Source organism: Drosophila miranda (genome assembly GCF_003369915.1).
Source record: "Drosophila miranda strain MSH22 chromosome Y unlocalized genomic scaffold, D.miranda_PacBio2.1 Contig_Y1_pilon, whole genome shotgun sequence".
Classification (NCBI taxonomy): Eukaryota; Metazoa; Arthropoda; class Insecta; order Diptera; family Drosophilidae; genus Drosophila; species Drosophila miranda.
Window position 1 is genome coordinate 10,479,050 of NW_022881603.1, and position 16,173 is coordinate 10,495,222.

The following is a 16,173-nucleotide window of genomic DNA, read 5'->3' on the forward strand; positions in this document are numbered from 1 at the left end:
GACCTGAATTTCCCAAGCCACCGAGGTCGAGAATTGGGGTCACGTTCCGTCCGCACAAAATCCCGCCGACCTCGCCAGCAGGGGCGTATCCTTACAGGAGCTCGTCGAGAACCAACTCTGGTGGCACGGACCAGCGTGGTTGCAAGGGCCGCGGCATCAATGGCCAGCCCAAGGCGGGGACGATCCCGTGATAACCCTCGAGCAACGTGCTATGAAGGTTCATTTTGCACCGAGCCCATCCGAAGACTTCCTCGATCGGTTCTCCAATCTGGAGAGAGCCCTGCGAGTCCGTGCTTATGTCCTTCGCTTCACAAAACGCTGCCGGAAGCTGGTCACCGGACAAGAGGACCACCTTGCAAGCGAAGACATTACCGAAGCTGAGCGCACTCTTATCCTAGAGACTCAGCGCAGGGAATACTCCCAAGAGTATCACTGCCTAAGCGAGAAGCGGCCAGTGCCAAGGTCAAGTTCTATCCCGAATTTGAACCCGTTCCTAGAGCAACATATCGCAACTTCTACCTTTCTGAAGTACGACGAACGGCATCCCATTATTCTGCCGCACCGCTGCCGGCTATCCCGCCTTCTCGCGCAATTCACCCACCGGATAACTCTTCATGGCGGGAACAAACTAATGGTGCGACTTATCCGATCCAAGTTCTGGATTCCCAAGGTTCATAAACTCATGAAGGGGGTGGTAAACTCCTGCAAGGTATGCGTCATCCACAGACAGAAGTTGCAAGCCCAAATGATGGGAGATCTTCCTACGGAACGAACGTCCTTTTCCAGACCGTTCACGCACTCCGGAATTGACTACGCGGGTCCCTTCGAAATACGGAATTACACAGGCAGAGCGTGATAACCAAGGGGTATGTGTGTGTGTTCGTGTGTTTTTCCACGAAGGCGATCCATTTGGAGCCCACGTCGGATCTCATGACCGAGAAATTTCTTGCAGCCTTTGCTCGTTTCGTCGCACGACGAGGGTGTCCGCAGCGCATTCACTCCGACAATGGCAAAACTTTCGTTGGTGCCGCCAAGGTGCTTTCCCGTGACTTCCTAGAAGCATTCAAGGGCTCGATAACTGATGCGTAGAGCCATCACCGGGTTTCGTGGCGTTTTATCCCACCAGGAGCTCCACACATGGGAGGTCTGTGGGAAGCCGGGGTGAAGAGTTTCAAAACTCTCTTCTTCAAAGCCACGTCCACTCGGAAGTACACTTTCGAAGAGCTTTCCACGCTTCTCGCAAAGATCGAAGCATGCCTTAATTTCAGGCCGCTCTCGCCGATGTCCGAAGATCCAACTGAGTTGCTGGCCCTTACTCCCGGGCACTTCCTTACCGGGGGACCCTTGATGTCTACGGCCGAACCCGAAGTAAAGGGTGACCTTAAATCAATAATCAATCGATGGCAGCATTTAAAGGCCCTCACCCAACAGTTTTGCCAGCGGTGGAAAGAGGAATACCTCAAAGAGTTCCACAAGCGCACTAAGTGGCAGACGCCGACGCCAAACCTCCAGGTTGGGGATATGGTTGTCGTCACAGAAGACAACCTGCCCTCCAATGAATACCGGCTCGGGAGAGTCCAGTCCGTGTATCCCGGCCCTGACGATAGAGTCCGTGTGGTAGATATCCTTACTGCCCGCGGTGTCCTTAAAAGGCCTGTTGTAAAGGTCGTTCTCCTCCCAGTAGAACGCCCTAGTTCCGTCCAACAATAACGCGAATGTACCTTCCAAAGCTCCAAGTTTCATTACTAATACTTCTTCGACCACTTTCCTTCCTCCTAGCTCATCGTATCCAGACATGGCCCCACGCTCACGGGCCATCCGCACCGGGGAGAGCCGGCGTCCACGGGGTAGAAGCACCTACCGTTGCCGAGTCTGCTCAGGAATACACCCGCTACAGACCTGCCACGTGTTTCTGCGCCTGAGCCCTGAGAAGAGGCTCCGAGCCGTCCTGAGAAACAAATACTGCGCCAACTGCCTGGCGCACCAGCACTCCGGAAAGGACTGCCTTTCGGGCGAAACGGGCGCGCTCATCGACCCATGCACGCCGGTGAGCTGCATTGACGACTCATTGGCCTCCGCCTTCAAGCTACCTACTACGCGCGTCGGCAACGAGAAGGTGTGCACCGCGGTCATTCGTACCAAGACGGGCGAATTCCGACTGGAAGCCATCCTGAAGGTCGAGCCCCGTTTGCGCATCCGCACGCCGATCCGACCTTTGAGCGATACGATCCGGGCTCCATTTGACGATCTGAAGCTCGCAGATGCGCAATTCCATCGACCAGCCACCATCTCTCTGGTCTTAGGCGCCGACGTTTACCCGAAAGTGATCCAACCCGGGTTCTTGGCACGCGAGGACGGCCTATCTTCCCAGAGCACGGTGTTCGGATGGATCGTATCCGGTGCATGCACACAGCCATAGACACCGATTGGGCTTTGCATCCTGCAGAGGGGGAGGATGTTCAGGCCAGCAGCAGATGAGTGCCGCGCACTGTGCCAACTTCGTGCGCTCCGGTCCCAACTCGCTCTCGCGCGCTCGGAGGGGCGCTCGGGAGATTTTACGACCCACGATCCACCCGGCGCTTAAGCCATCATGGAGCATAGATCGTAAGGCCTAGTTTAGTGACGTTTCAACCCTCGTTTCAAACGCACGATCTACCGCGCGACCCCCGAAATAAATACTACACATTTACCACAAAGCACCACGGCATTTTCTTTTCTTGCGACGGCTACAGGAGGTTTCACTTCATCATCCATATCGTCGTTGGAGACTTGAGCTTCGTCCGCCCCCTACAAACACTTTCGTTCCATGTGTCCAAGTGAGTGCCCAAACAGGTGTACATGAACTATGTTTCATTAGAATCAATTTCCTTGCAGATCATTTTATGGCGGACTGATTGGTGTCAAGGGATCGACCAAGCGTCGCATCGAGGAAGAAACCCCATCGGAAATTTACATTCCACGTCAGCACGAGGCGTCATCGAATGTGACGATCAAGGCCAAGGAGCGCAGCCAGGTGTGTGCTGCCTTGCGCCAGATCCGCTCACTTGTTGGCTCGCTGCGCAGGAAGATGCGTCCAACGCATTTTCTTGCTGTTCCATTGAACTTTGGCGAAGTGCAGAATCGCTTCTTGGAGCTTAAGGTAACAAGGACGATAGGACACCAGAGCAGCCATTTATTGTGCATTTACTTTCCAGACAAGCATTTTGGAGGCTCAGCTCCCAGGCATCGATAAGGAACTCTTCACTCCCGAGATCCCGAGATCCCACCTAACTTTGGGTGTCTATGTGCTGCTGGATGACGACGAGCGTAAGAAAGCATTGGAGGAGCTCGAGTCCTGTCGCTCCATGCTGGCAGATCTAGCTACTCCATTCGAGATGAAAGTAAAGGGTCTGGAGATCATGAATGATGATCCAAGCTCCATTCGCATTGTGTGTACGGCTGCGTTGAGGCTCCCGAGCTGCAGAAGTTTGCCGACCGGTGCCTGGCCCATTTTCAAACGACTGGATTTTCGGCCTCGGATAACAACGATCGCGATTTTTTGTATATTTGCTCTTGGACTGCATTTGCTGAATGTACTTGTATATAGTGTTTGGGCTCTCAAATGTGGCCTTTCTGTGCATTTCAGGGCTTTCGCTTGGCATTAATCATTCTCCGCCAAGCGAAAGAGTTCTTCTATTGGAAAGTGGTTTTTCTGTTACTGTTTCGCCTTCCCTTCTTGTCATTTGTATTACAATAAATATAAAAAAATATATATTTACTCGTATATGTATATGTGAGGATTTGTGGGGTTTATTGAATTAACAAAAATATGCAATGGGTAAAACAAGATAATAGGTTATAAAAGGTGTGTGCTTAAGAGCTATAGAGTAGGAAGTCATACACAAGTGTAGGACTGGACATGAGCAGATCTCTGAGGAAAACCAGGTGGCATGGCCGGGCCTGGCAAGGAGGATTATACGAGTACATATGATTATAGATATGCTGGATATATCCCTTTCACACACACACAAAAATTCGCACACTCGTAAAAAATTAATCAAATTGAGTGTAAACGAGGGGGAACGTTGTGAGTTGCTGCGGACACCGCAACTCTACGGCTATACCCGATACTAAGTCAGTATGGCTCTCCTCCGGCAGACGCCGCTAATATTAACACGACAAAGAGTGCGTGCGAGAGAGACAGAAAATCAGTCTGAGCGTGACGTCGGGCGCTGCGTAGCCAGTGCAAATTGATTTGTTCCTTTTGGCTATAAAAACAGATTTTCGTCCTTTGTGGGGGCGGAAGGGGGTGGGGCGATATTCTGAGATATACGTTTTATAGTGAGATCTAACAGAAGTGCGGATACCAAATTTGGTTACTCTAGATTACTCTGAGATTTGTGGATGCCCCAGATTTTCGTCCTTTGCGGGGGCGGAAGGGGGTGTGGCGAAATTTGGACACGAAACGGTCAAGGTCCGATATCACAGGAGTGTGGATACCAAATTTGGTTGCTCTGGCTCTTATAGGTTCTGAGATCCTTGAATTGGCATATTTTGCAATTGGCAAAACCGACCATGAAACCTGTGTGTTAGAGAGAGACAGAGCGAGAAAGTATGAAATTGTTTTCTTGATTCTGGCTATAATCATTATACGATCTGGTTCAGATTTTGCACTGTAGAATATATAGTCATCTTCTACGATTCTGCACTAGGCGCTGAAGGGGACGGACAGACGGACGGACGGACAGACAGACAGGGCTCAATCGACTCGGCTATTGATGCTGATCAAGAATATATATACTTTATGGGGTCGGAAACGATTTCTTCTGGACGTTACACACATCCACTTTTACCACAAATCTAATATACCCCAATACTCATTTTGAGTATCGGGTATAAAAACAACATTCTGTCTTACTTACTAACTTCGCACTACGCACGATTTGTGTTTGTTCTGGTTATGTCGCCTTGGCTTAGTTTATTTTTTTCAATATAGCTTCAGTCTAAAGTTAAGTTTTGGTTGACTTTTTCTTGTATTTTAGCTTTAAGAGGATATCATTGGTTCTACTTGTTACACGTCTTGTTTGGTTTAGTACTTAGGGCGGGATTCGCACTTCAATAATAATGATTTTATAAATTGATTTACTGGCTGGTACATAGACCATATGGAAAACACGCAAACATTTGCTTTAGTATATCTGATTTCTGCACTGTTTGGTGCATAGTGTATAGCGTATAGTGCACTGTATAGTGGAATAGTTCTTAATTAAACGACCCAGTCGTACAGTGCGTCCCAAAGCTATGGCAGACAGTTTGGAAGTGTATAGGATCGAGGCTTCTGGTCGATTTCAGTCAGTTGTCGAATAGTTTATGAAGGTGAATCGTATATTGAAGAAGATGCGGGATATGTGTACAACTGTGTCATCGTTTTGAAACGCACTGTAGGCCGCTCTGTGGCGGGACTTTTAACAATCAGATATAGGAGTAAATTGTTTAACAACAAATAGACTTTCGGAACACACTTAGATACAATAAATATTCTCAGTAGGTTCGTTTTCTTGCCAGATCGAATGTACATACATGTATAAATAACCTTTACCTACATATTTATTATCTGGCTAGTCCCCTTTAAAAAGTTACCTGAGTTCAAACAATTTGTATTCAATTCGATCAAAGATCTAAACTTAAAAAACACACTTCCTTGCACTGAAACCAAAAAATGTGTTCATTGTGTATCTGGATCTGTGTCTGCGTCTGCATCTCCGTCTACATTTGAGTGTGTTTGTGTGTGTTGTGTGCGTATTTGATAAATCAATCAGGTCTATCCATGGCCCTACTCTGTTTCCCTTCCCTGCCGTGGCATTCCTTTCGTTCGTCATAGTCATCGTTGTTATTGGTGCTGGTTATCAGTTTCTCCACAATTTCTAGCGGTCGCTGATACTATTTGGCATGACCATTACTGAGCACCGCTGGGAGGACGTTGGCCTGCTGCACCACCGCATTGATCACTTCAATCTCTTTCTTGAGGAAGGCGGCGCTGTTCTCCTCCGCGGCATGGTCGGCGGTAGCGCCACCTGAAGCATCGGTGCACTGTCGATTCTCGTGCACAGAGGATATGTAGCGCTTGCGGAGTCCCACTGAAGTTGCAGCCGCTTCCAGTGGCGTGGAAATGGCGCCGCCGACCGGCAATTTCAATTTGGGAAACTCGATGTCGCGCATCAGATCGTTCTTGAACTCCACAATGCCGCTGACGGTATCCGTTACAGTCTTATCAATAAATTCCTCAATGTTTTTGGTCTCGGCCTCGAACTTTTCCTTCAATTTGCTGGACAGCTGGTCCATCTCGCACTGGTCGTGTGGCACGCTAATCGCGTCGCGGGCGTTGGTCGGCGGCTTTGGACTCTTCGGTTGCTGCTGCTGCTTCTGTTGCTGCTGTGGGTGATGTGAGGTCTGTGATTGGAGTATTACATTGTTCTGTTGCTCTTTCTGCTGTTGCTGTTGCTCTGTCAAAAGCTGCTGTGGTGTGTTGTCTTTACATTTAGCATGCTTATCCTCGTCCCCATCCTCGTTGAGATCATTGCCGCCGGCCAGTGCCGCCCTGGCGGCCTGGGGCACCCGGGTCGGTGATGAGTCCCTGACACTGCCGCTGGCAGCAACGCTGTCGCTACTCTTGGGCGAGCTGTCTCTCCTCTCGCCGCGTATATGTTGTGGTAAAATAAATATGGTAACTAGTGAAATGATGTGAAGGCACAAATAAAATCTCAGGTACAATTTGATGCTGCCCTGTAATTGAGAAACGAAATAGAAAATTCCGTTTAGGGATCACCTCCTTCACGGCGCATACAAGAGTCAGGAGTACTCACCATAAATTCAAGCAGAACGAATGGGAATGTGGCATAGCCCATCACAATGCGTGTGATTAGGCAGGTGAGAATGTCGTAGAACATTCGCGTGAGCTGTGTGCTCTGGAAGCGATGACGGAAGAGTCTGCGTCCCATTCGCGCGGCGGTAACCGTCACGGCTCCGGTGGCAAAGGTCAGATAGTAGCCCGGATAGAAGCCATGCCACACGGCGCTCAATGCAAAGGTGAGCAGTGTGCCATACCGCTTCGGTACACGCTCGTAGACGAGCGTGCGGAGCCAGCGATTGGTGCCGCAGTTCCAGTTGTTGATAGTATCGCGCATGTTCGACGAAAACTGCCATGGGACAATGCGATAAAAACTATTTACGGATTCCAGATCAAAACAAAGATATGCCTACCTCGAACGACAGGACATTGATGTTGGATATTAGATCCCATTTAGCATTGCCGTCCTTGTCGTAGCCGGCAAAGCCTATACCAGCGTTATTGCATATCGCATCGGCCAGCAGCCATGCGTGATAATACTTGAAGCGTATGCAGGTGGTTGCCATCATGGCATACCAGTATTTATAGGCCATGCTGGTGTTCTCCAGGAAGTCATCCTCCTTCATGTTCTTCACTGGATAGAGCTTCACGAACTTCATGAATATGAAGGCGCACACGAGGCTGCCAATCACCTTGCGTATCACCGTTTTCGTTGGCGATGGCTCCAGCACCAGTTCCCTTTTGCCATTGTCCAGAGAGCCCTGTAGCGGACAGGAGTAATTAATGTGGCAGGCAATGCGGAGAAGCTACTGCTTCCAACCAGGTAGAAGGAAGGACAGCGGGGGGGAGGTCAATTTGTGGCCACTAATGAAATCATTGCAGCTTCCATTAGTTGCGACTGCAGTGACTCAGAGACCTGACCACAAAATGCACTTACATTGGTGGAAGGACGCTTCAGCAGATTGTAGCCCTCTAAAAACTCAATGTAGTCCTTGTAAAATACCAGTGGGCCGGCCAGGATGCTTTGGAAATGCCACACATACGAGAAGTACTCCAATACCGATGGCATTTTGCGAATGGCATGATACTGCTGAGCCTTTGTCAGGTCCTATTAATGACATACAAAATAAGTTTAGTTTTTGGCATTGCTGGGAAGTGCACCTCAATTTGATGAACTCACCTCCTCCTCCCGCACGAAACCGTCGTGTATGCTGAAGGCCAGGCTCGTAACCTTCTGTGTGATGATCATCAGTGGCCCGGTAATGTCCAGAACATAGGATCCATAGTCGTAGAGTTGTCGCATCAGGTGCACGCACAGCAAATAGCTCATGGCCACCAGCAAGACCGCTCTGCAATCTCAGTAAATTAGCGAGAGTTCAAATCAATCAGCGATTCTATGTGTATTCTTTACCTCTGCACAATGCGCGGATCTTGGGTGCGTATGACTATGTAGCATATTGCCGGAAGACCGGCAATGTGTATCGCCTGCTGGCCAAAGCAAAAGTAGCCAAAGGCCAGACCTATCGACAGTGCGAATGTGTGGCGCAACTTGCTCGACACCTTCGAGGGGTGCAGCATCGAGCGGAAGAGGGAGGCCAGGAAGAGCGCTGATATTTGGCATAGTAAAAAGTTTACCTGCAATGCAAAAGAAGAACATGTTTTTAAATTGAGTGAAAGAAAAAGAATACATTTGAATTACGCCTATATTAAACGTCGAGAAGACGTCACACAATTTACACGTATGCATATCTAGGGGAATTGCACCCCTAGTATGCACACGTAATTGGCATCAGCGAAGAGCATTCCTCTCCGCCAACATTGATCAAGATCAAGCATCAACGATCACGATCACACGTTGTGATCAATGTTGGCATGGGTTGGTTTTGGCATGGGTGGGTTGGCTTTCTTTCGGTGCAAATGCTTTGCTTGCAAACCGATCCCCTCGCACAGATCGTTCCCGCAAAGCCCTTTGCCAGCTTCCAGCTGACATTGAGCACCGAACCCTGGCAAATATATAATTTATGATTCTCTCTCGTGCCGGCAATGCATAAACAGCGAGTTTAATAGGGCTACAGGCCCCGCTGAACTGGGTTTCGTAACGGGGTCGGTCGAGACAAGCACATGATATAAAGCCTATAATTTATATCAATTGCTTACCACTCGCTCAATTAGATTTTGAGCGGTTTGAAAACGCATTTACTTTATACCCGATAAGGAACAAGCACCTCCAAGAACCTCAGGACCCCCAGTCGATTCGTTGAATGAAGGCCAAGCGGATGCGGCCATTGTCACCGGCCTTATCAGGGACAATGTTGTGCCGACGCACTTATGATTTATATAACCATACATATGTACACATGTGTACTTAAATGGGTATTATTGTAGAAACAGAACAGTTCCAGACTGTAATCAGCGCTACATCAGAATACATTTTGAACGTGTTCATAGTTTCTGATGTTCTGTTTTCGAATGTTTTTGGTGTAGCAGAAGTACGGGTTTTTCTTGGTGTTGTAGATGAGGATGAGATGAGTTTACATATCCCTGATACCGTCGATAAACCTTTTATTAAGTGTTAGCCAGACGCTGAGATAGGCTCTCCTCTATGCCAGAGACTCTCGCGTATCTGGAATGGATTGCTGTACCTTCAAAGCTACCCTTCTATTTCGAAATGAATTGTCATCGTAAACAACTCCAGGCGGACACTTACTATTCCCAGTAAATACGGCCGGATAGACCACCAATTCGTTGCAAAATTTATGTATGTTGCTTTTTGAAGCGGATAAGTTGTAGGCAGATCCTGGAACCTCAAAAGAACAAAAATGGAGCGACGACACAGTAGGATAAGTTGAGTTGGTAATAAGTTTGAATTGCTATTGCTATTTATTGAGTGGATTACTGTTGGTTAGGATAAACGTTAATATACATGTTGCACGTATCATATCCGCCGATCGTGTCATCTTCAGTTGCGCTGTGCAGGACAGTTCAGCACCAGGCTGCGACGGCGGCACTTGCCCTTATCCAGGTCGAACCACTGGCCGGCTCTGCATTTGTGCAGAACGCGGTTTCCGTTGAGGCACTCGTAGTAGCGGCGGCAGTGCTTCTCGTCCTTCAGGTAGGTACCGTCAGCTCTTCCGCTGCACTCGAGGTCGCCAGCAATGGAGATGCTGGAGCCGGAGAAGAGATCTAGCAGAGGCCTGGGAATGAGCTTCTCGATCAGGCTGGCAGCTTGAGGGGCATCAGTTGCACAGGGTGTGGTTGAGGGAGGTGTAGTTGAGGTGTCACAGGGTTGTTCAGGTGTCGGAGTTGTTGTTGTGTCACAGGGTGGTGACGGAGTAGTTGTCGTGTCACAGGGTGGATCTCGTGGAGGTGTACGGGTGCAAGGGGGGGGTGGTGACGGAGTAGTTGTCGTGTCACAGGGTGGCTCCTGCGGAGGTGTACGGGTGCACGGAGGGGGTGGCGATGGAGTTGTTGTCGTGTCACAGGGTGGTGACGGAGTAGTTGTCGTGTCACGGGGTGGAGTTGTTGTCGTGTCAAAGGGTGGTGACGGAGTAGTTGTCGTGTCACGGGGTGGCTCTTGCGGAGGTGTACGGGTGCACGGGGGGGGTGGCGATGGAGTTGTTGTCGTGTCACAGGGTGGTGACGAAGTAGTTGTCGTGTCACGGGGTGGCTCTTGCGGAGGTGTACGGGTGCACGGGGGGGGTGGCGATGGAGTTGTTGTCGTGTCACAGGGTGTTGACGGAGTAGTTGTCGTGTCACAGGGTGGATCTGGCGGAGGTGTACGTGTGCACGGGGGTGGCGATCGAGTTGTTGTCGTGTCACAGGGTGGTGACGGAGTAGTTGTCGTGTCACAGAGTGGATCTGGCGGAGGTGTACGGGTGCACGGAGGGGATGGCGACGGAGTTGTTGTCGTGTCACAGGGTGGTGACGGAGTTGTTGTCGTGTCACAGGGTGGATCTGGTGGGGGTGTACGGGTGCACGGTGGGGGTGGTGACGGAGTCGTTGTCCGTTCACATGGCGGCTGGCGGGTGTAGGTGCTGCACGGCTCCTGGGGGGCTGCAAGCGGCTGAGCGATTCTGTGCGAGTCTGCTACTACTGCCACGAGGGCCAGCAGAAGAAGGCTTACTGTAAATTGGATCGGTTAACTCTGAGGACTTTCGTGCACCTGCCCCTACGACACTTACAAAAATTCATTGATAACTTCAGGCAGCTCGAAAGGATAACTAACTGCAGTTGGTTACTTTACCTCTTTCGGTTCGGGGCTGTAACATCTTCTCTGTTGCAGCGCTCTTATATAGTCATCCGGCCAACGCTCGACTCAAGTGGTCTCCGTGTAACTGCGGGAACCGATACATTTCCTGATAATTTCCGACTAATTTGCAAAGTGCATTCCTGACCAGAGAAGATGTTCCTCCCTTGGCTATTATCCGGACCAACGTTCTACGGCTTCAATATATGAAAGCAGCTAGACACAGTACAGCGCAAAACCGTAAAACCAACGATATATCACAGATTTTAAGCTGAACTTTATTTGGCCAACTATAGATAATGTCTCAATTGAATATTCAATAGCGAAATCAATTCAAATTGTGCCATACTTATGCATATGGTAAACGCACTGTACTTGCTGCTCTTTATTTCAGATATCTTGTCAACAAACTTTGTTAGCATCTTTGCTCTCTAATTTCGTAATTGCCAAGGTACATGTCAGACTGTCGATAAGAGCCAGTAGTATACTTAAAATGTTTGTATTTGTGCACATATGTACTTAGATATCTAAGATATAGTACACATTATCTAGATCCATATAAAAAAGTAGTAGTAGCCACGTCATATGTAGTTATCTACCTCCTCGCGCCATGGGTCAAAGACAAAGCGACAATGGCCTGATGGGCGAGGGCCTCCGTCATAGCGATAAGCTACATACAATACTGTGGGACGATAAATTCGTTTGAGGTGTTGTTTTCATAAATGCCGAGTAGAGAGGTTGTATTACAGATCTGATTAGAAGGTATATAGGTGTGTATTGACCGACCAATGTGCATGCACACCGCAGAAATGCCACAGAGGAAAAAGTCTCCCCATACAAATACGCAGTGTTGTAATCATCATCCATCCATCCAGCCATCCAAAGAGCTCATGCGCAATTATTCGAGTTGGCAATACGCTGGCGAAAACCGGTTAGCCAGCAAAAGCAAACGAAAGGAAAATCTTGCTAAAGAATAATATTTCAAGTCGAAATACAGTGGAATCAGCATTCGGATGGGATTAGGCCCCAACAAGTGGGTGGGCGGCGACTTGTTGGAATTGGAATTAGAGCAGGAGAGCACCAACAGCTGCGTAAGGGCCCGAGCCCAAGCCAACCCGAGTTGATGAAAAATGCCGGATATGCGGAAGGCAATCATCAGCTTGCTTGGTGCCGTGGATGGTTTCAGCTTTTGTTTCAGATTGAAGGGGAAGGGGTGGTGCCAAACCAAGCTCACATACATAGTACCTCTCTGAGGGCCTCTCTGGCGACAAGGTGAAATAAGTAAATTGAGCATAAACTCAGGTGAGCCAATCGAATTTCAACACTGATATTGAATTTCTGGGCACGCAGAGACAAGGAAGCCCCCAGTGTTTCGATTGTCAGATTTTTTTGACACGCTGCAATCGGAGGGCAGCATTTGAACACGATTTCATGCATTGGTATAGCAAACAGTTTAAAGGCAAATCTTGACCCCTCTTTCGCGGCTTGTCTCCGTCCCTTTTCAGTGCGCAAATTATGGAGAGCTTGATGTCAAGATAAGACGTTGCTATAGTTCCAGGCCAACGGACGGAGCACAATGCAGCTTGGATGAATGTGTACGCACGAAGGCAGCAACCCCATTGTTCTCTGGCGTACTTTAGAGCTTCAGACAAGGGCCTTGTAGGGCTGTCAAGGGCTTAAATTGTAGCAGAATGTTGTACAAGAGCTGCCAATGTAGAAACCCATCAGCCAACTAAAATGTTTATGGGTAAATCACGAATGCAAGCTAACACGCAACAAACATGCACCTCAAATGGAAATATAAGCATAAATCATTTGAAAAAACCCCAAAAGCGTTTTGGGGCGGCTGTGTGCCAAACAAGCGCGTACCGAAAAGTGGCGTGATCACTATAAATAAACAAAAAACAATAAAAGCAGCAACAATATCGTTCCCAATGCGAACATACGATAAAAAGCAAGATTACGAGTAGAAGACAAGAAGGTGAGGACAAAGAACAAAGAATCAAGAACGCACTACGTTATCGTTAAGCATCAAAAAAAATGTTCCACTGTGGAACAAAAGCGAGAGTGAAAGATTGTTAAATTTATTATAATATATGCATATGGAGGGAGAGTGGGAGTTAGAAAGAGTGTGCATAGAGAGCAATGCGCAACAATTAGCCACTCTCCCGCCCTCTCTATTCGTCACTCTCTTTGTCAACTTACCGGTGCGCTCCTCTTTTAACCCTTTTGGCCCGTCGCCATGCATTAAAATTTTCAATTTACATATTAATTTCAATTGGTTTACACTTTGCTTTTTGATCGAACAGACCGGTTCCAGTGCTGCGCATATGTATGTATATACAAGTTGTGAAATATTAAATATATTTGCAACAACAAACATGAGTTGTTTATTGCTGTTTATTAATAAAAGCAAATACATATGTATGTACACATAGACAGCGTCGTGCATGTAGGGGAGGCCGACCCCGTGGGAGGCGAGTTGAGAGTGAGAAGAGCGAGAGAGCAAATGAAAACAAAAAGTTTTATGGGCTGAGAAAATATGCCGCCATTGGCTGGCCGGGCCTGCAGCAACAGCTCATTAGCACCAATAAATACTGCATGCAGTACAATAGAAAGACATACACAAACTCGTTATAAATGATCTCGGCATGAGGCAATTTCTCGAACAATTGGCCAATTCACCGGCATTCGCTTTCCGTGCTTCAGCCTTCATAATAAAACTAATAAAACATTTCTTGCTAATAGCCCGCCGTCTAATAGTGAACTATTGCTAATTTCCAAATGTGTCATACACCCAAGGACCCAACCCACCCACTGACATCACAAAAAAGTTAAATGGTTCCCAAGTCACCCTGTCACTATGAGTCATGAGCGGTTCTGAGGAGGGGTCTAGGGAGGCGACAATATCAGCTGAGCCAAACAGAGGCGCGAAAGAGAGCACACACACATATGTACGTATATTCATATACGTATGTATGTCGCTGACGCTCGCTCACAACTACACAACTACAGCTGTCGCTGCCGTTTGTTTGCAAGCAAAAACAGCGCTAAAAATTCAATTATCGTGGAGCTCTTCGCGGAGGGAGTGGAGTGGAGTGTAGGAGCCATGAAAAAAGTCGGTTAAATTGAATTTCAAGTATGTTTTGATAAAGACAACGGGCAATCAACCATTTTGTGCAAGTATGTGTCTATGTGTCTAGCAGCCAAATTCGCACTATATAAGCGGACTTCATACACATCCACACACATGTGTGGACGGACGGCTTTACATCGGATGTTGGTATTAGGTCATCAGCATTGAAAATATTACTACTGAGTAGAGTAGATTACGTGTATGCCATCATTTTTGCTGGGCCAGCGGATATGTCTTAAACGGATTTGGGCCAGGCCGTAACCGCTGCAGGTAAATGCATACAAATGCATTAATGAATCACTTTTGTATCCCTCTCGCTCTTTACCTATGTAGTTGCCGTTATGCAAATGACATTGCAGCCATCGTGTTAGAGAACAATCAGACACATGTAGAGACTGTAAATATATTAGTGAGACACTCAGGCGATCAATTTCCCATGACATCCTCGCACTCATGAAGCAAAAATCTTTGACTATGCCGAAACAAACGATGCGTCAAGACGAGTCCAATGTACAAAATGTAACGGCTGTGCATATTGTAAAGTTGACTTTTGTTCTAAATTGAAAGCGTACAGCGTGGAAAATTACACAGATTATTCTGGGCGACGCGACTGTCAGCAGCTGCACCTCCCCTGATAAGAAAGTGGGACACCGAAAATCATACACATTTTGCATGAATCTAACTTTAATTTACACAAGTAGTTGTAGCTTCTTTCAAACGGCAGTCCAATTGAGGAAGGCGTACACTATGGAGCACAGCAAAAATTCAATTAGTTGTCAATTTCGCGCTCAAATAACCTCGAACAAGCAAGTAACTAAACGCCCAAAATTTTCCAAAACTTTGACGGCTCCACCTTTTTTGGACCATAACCGGGATATTGGGCCTTCGTTTTGATTGACACTTTCTTTATTTCGTTGCTAAGACAATGCATTACGTCAAGAACACTGCAGCCGATACAAATACCTTTTAAGTATCAATATTGTAGGCGTAAATTATGCAAAAGATACTAGGCTTTGTCTGGATTATTAACACACAAACACACTTACACTTTTATGCACGTATATAAGCATAGATAAACACGCACACGTGCACACACCCGTTTGATTTAGAAGGCATGTGAGGAACGGAGCGGAGAGTTATAAGAACTTACCAAATCAACAGAGAGCCCCACCATGTCGGCCAGCCAGGTAAAGGCATGGCTCCCATTATATAAATCATTCCCAATAAATTTGGGCGATTCGAGCATTTTGCCAGTGTTCTCCTTGTTGTCTTGTTGCTGTCTTGTCTGTTACTCTACTCCTCACTGCTTCATTTGTGCGATTGTCACAGTAAATCGGTGTTTCTTGCGAATGGAAAAATTCTATATGTAGCGATTCACAGACTCTTTGCGCGACCGCCCCGAACGATGGGACCCTCTAACTGGGCCGCGTGTATATGCCGACGCTGCGGAACGTTCACTTATAATTTTGTGCAATAATTTCGAATTTATTTATGTTTGCTATATGTATGATTTCGTCCGTCAAAATGGCCGCTCTACAACATTCGATTGTTTTTGCCTCAACAACAATACAGCGTCTCGTATATCGATAAGAAATCGAGCTTAGCCCACCTAACCCCGATCTTTTGAAACAGTTCAACGACTTGAGGTAAATAGCGGCAAATATTACTGAATTTTAATTCTTCTTGCAGATCTATACAATATTTCCTCTTAAAAAAAAAACGATATCTTTCACCCGAACTGCGCTAAAATTATTATATTTTTATTATTTTCGGTGAAGCATTAAAATACCCCCTTGGCTTACAAGGGGTTAATCGTTCTTCGTCAAGGATTGGACGCCATATTCATCGGTTTTGATATTCCGAGGAATATTACTAGTTAGATAGAACATTTAGCCATGCCCACATAGTTTTATCCAATTAATGAAACTATTTTCTACATGACTGGTTTCTTTTAAATACTTGCTT

The 16,173-nt window shown here is 47.2% G+C and overlaps 3 protein-coding genes and 1 long non-coding RNA gene across 4 annotated transcripts; 2 read left to right on the forward strand and 2 right to left on the reverse strand.

Moving 5' to 3' along the window:
• Positions 1–2,806: 2,806 nt before the first annotated feature.
• LOC117190431 (activating signal cointegrator 1 complex subunit 1-like) lies at positions 2,807–5,027 on the forward strand. The gene is made up of 4 exons (XM_033395511.1): positions 2,807–2,820; positions 2,875–3,139; positions 3,195–3,428; positions 5,022–5,027. Exons 1-4 carry the CDS (start codon positions 2,807–2,809, stop codon positions 5,025–5,027), a joined length of 519 nt encoding a protein of 172 aa, XP_033251402.1.
• On the reverse strand, positions 4,922–15,743 carry LOC117190414 (lysophospholipid acyltransferase 1-like). Its single transcript, XM_033395491.1, has 7 exons — positions 15,359–15,743; positions 8,238–8,461; positions 8,007–8,175; positions 7,764–7,934; positions 7,240–7,587; positions 6,843–7,175; positions 4,922–6,762 (listed from the first exon to the last, which is right to left on the reverse strand). The coding sequence occupies exons 1-7, from the start codon at positions 15,452–15,454 to the stop codon at positions 5,920–5,922; spliced, it is 2,184 nt and encodes a 727-aa protein (XP_033251382.1). The 5' UTR covers positions 15,455–15,743; the 3' UTR covers positions 4,922–5,919.
• Positions 9,672–11,114, reverse strand: LOC117190415 (mucin-2-like). The gene is made up of 2 exons (XM_033395492.1): positions 11,008–11,114; positions 9,672–10,948 (listed from the first exon to the last, which is right to left on the reverse strand). Exons 1-2 carry the CDS (start codon positions 11,015–11,017, stop codon positions 9,786–9,788), a joined length of 1,173 nt encoding a protein of 390 aa, XP_033251383.1. The 5' UTR covers positions 11,018–11,114; the 3' UTR covers positions 9,672–9,785.
• On the forward strand, positions 14,387–15,550 carry LOC117190416. The gene is made up of 2 exons (XR_004473690.1): positions 14,387–14,478; positions 14,542–15,550. It is a non-coding gene; the product is annotated as an uncharacterized LOC117190416 (long non-coding RNA).
• Positions 15,744–16,173: the final 430 nt, after the last annotated feature.

Bases quoted from the DNA above. Each gene is read 5' to 3' on its own strand.
- LOC117190431 (XM_033395511.1), top strand. The intron at 3,140-3,194 runs GTAACAAGGACG...TTTACTTTCCAG, and splicing joins ATCGCTTCTTGGAGCTTAAG to ACAAGCATTTTGGAGGCTCA.
- LOC117190414 (XM_033395491.1), bottom strand. From the start codon at position 15,454: ATGCTCGAATCGCCCAAATTTATTGGGAATGATTTATATAATGGGAGC. The intron at 7,588-7,763 runs GTAAGTGCATTT...TGTCCGCTACAG, and splicing joins TGAAGCGTCCTTCCACCAAT to GGCTCTCTGGACAATGGCAA. The intron at 6,763-6,842 runs GTGAGTACTCCT...TCTCAATTACAG, and splicing joins TCGTTCTGCTTGAATTTATG to GGCAGCATCAAATTGTACCT.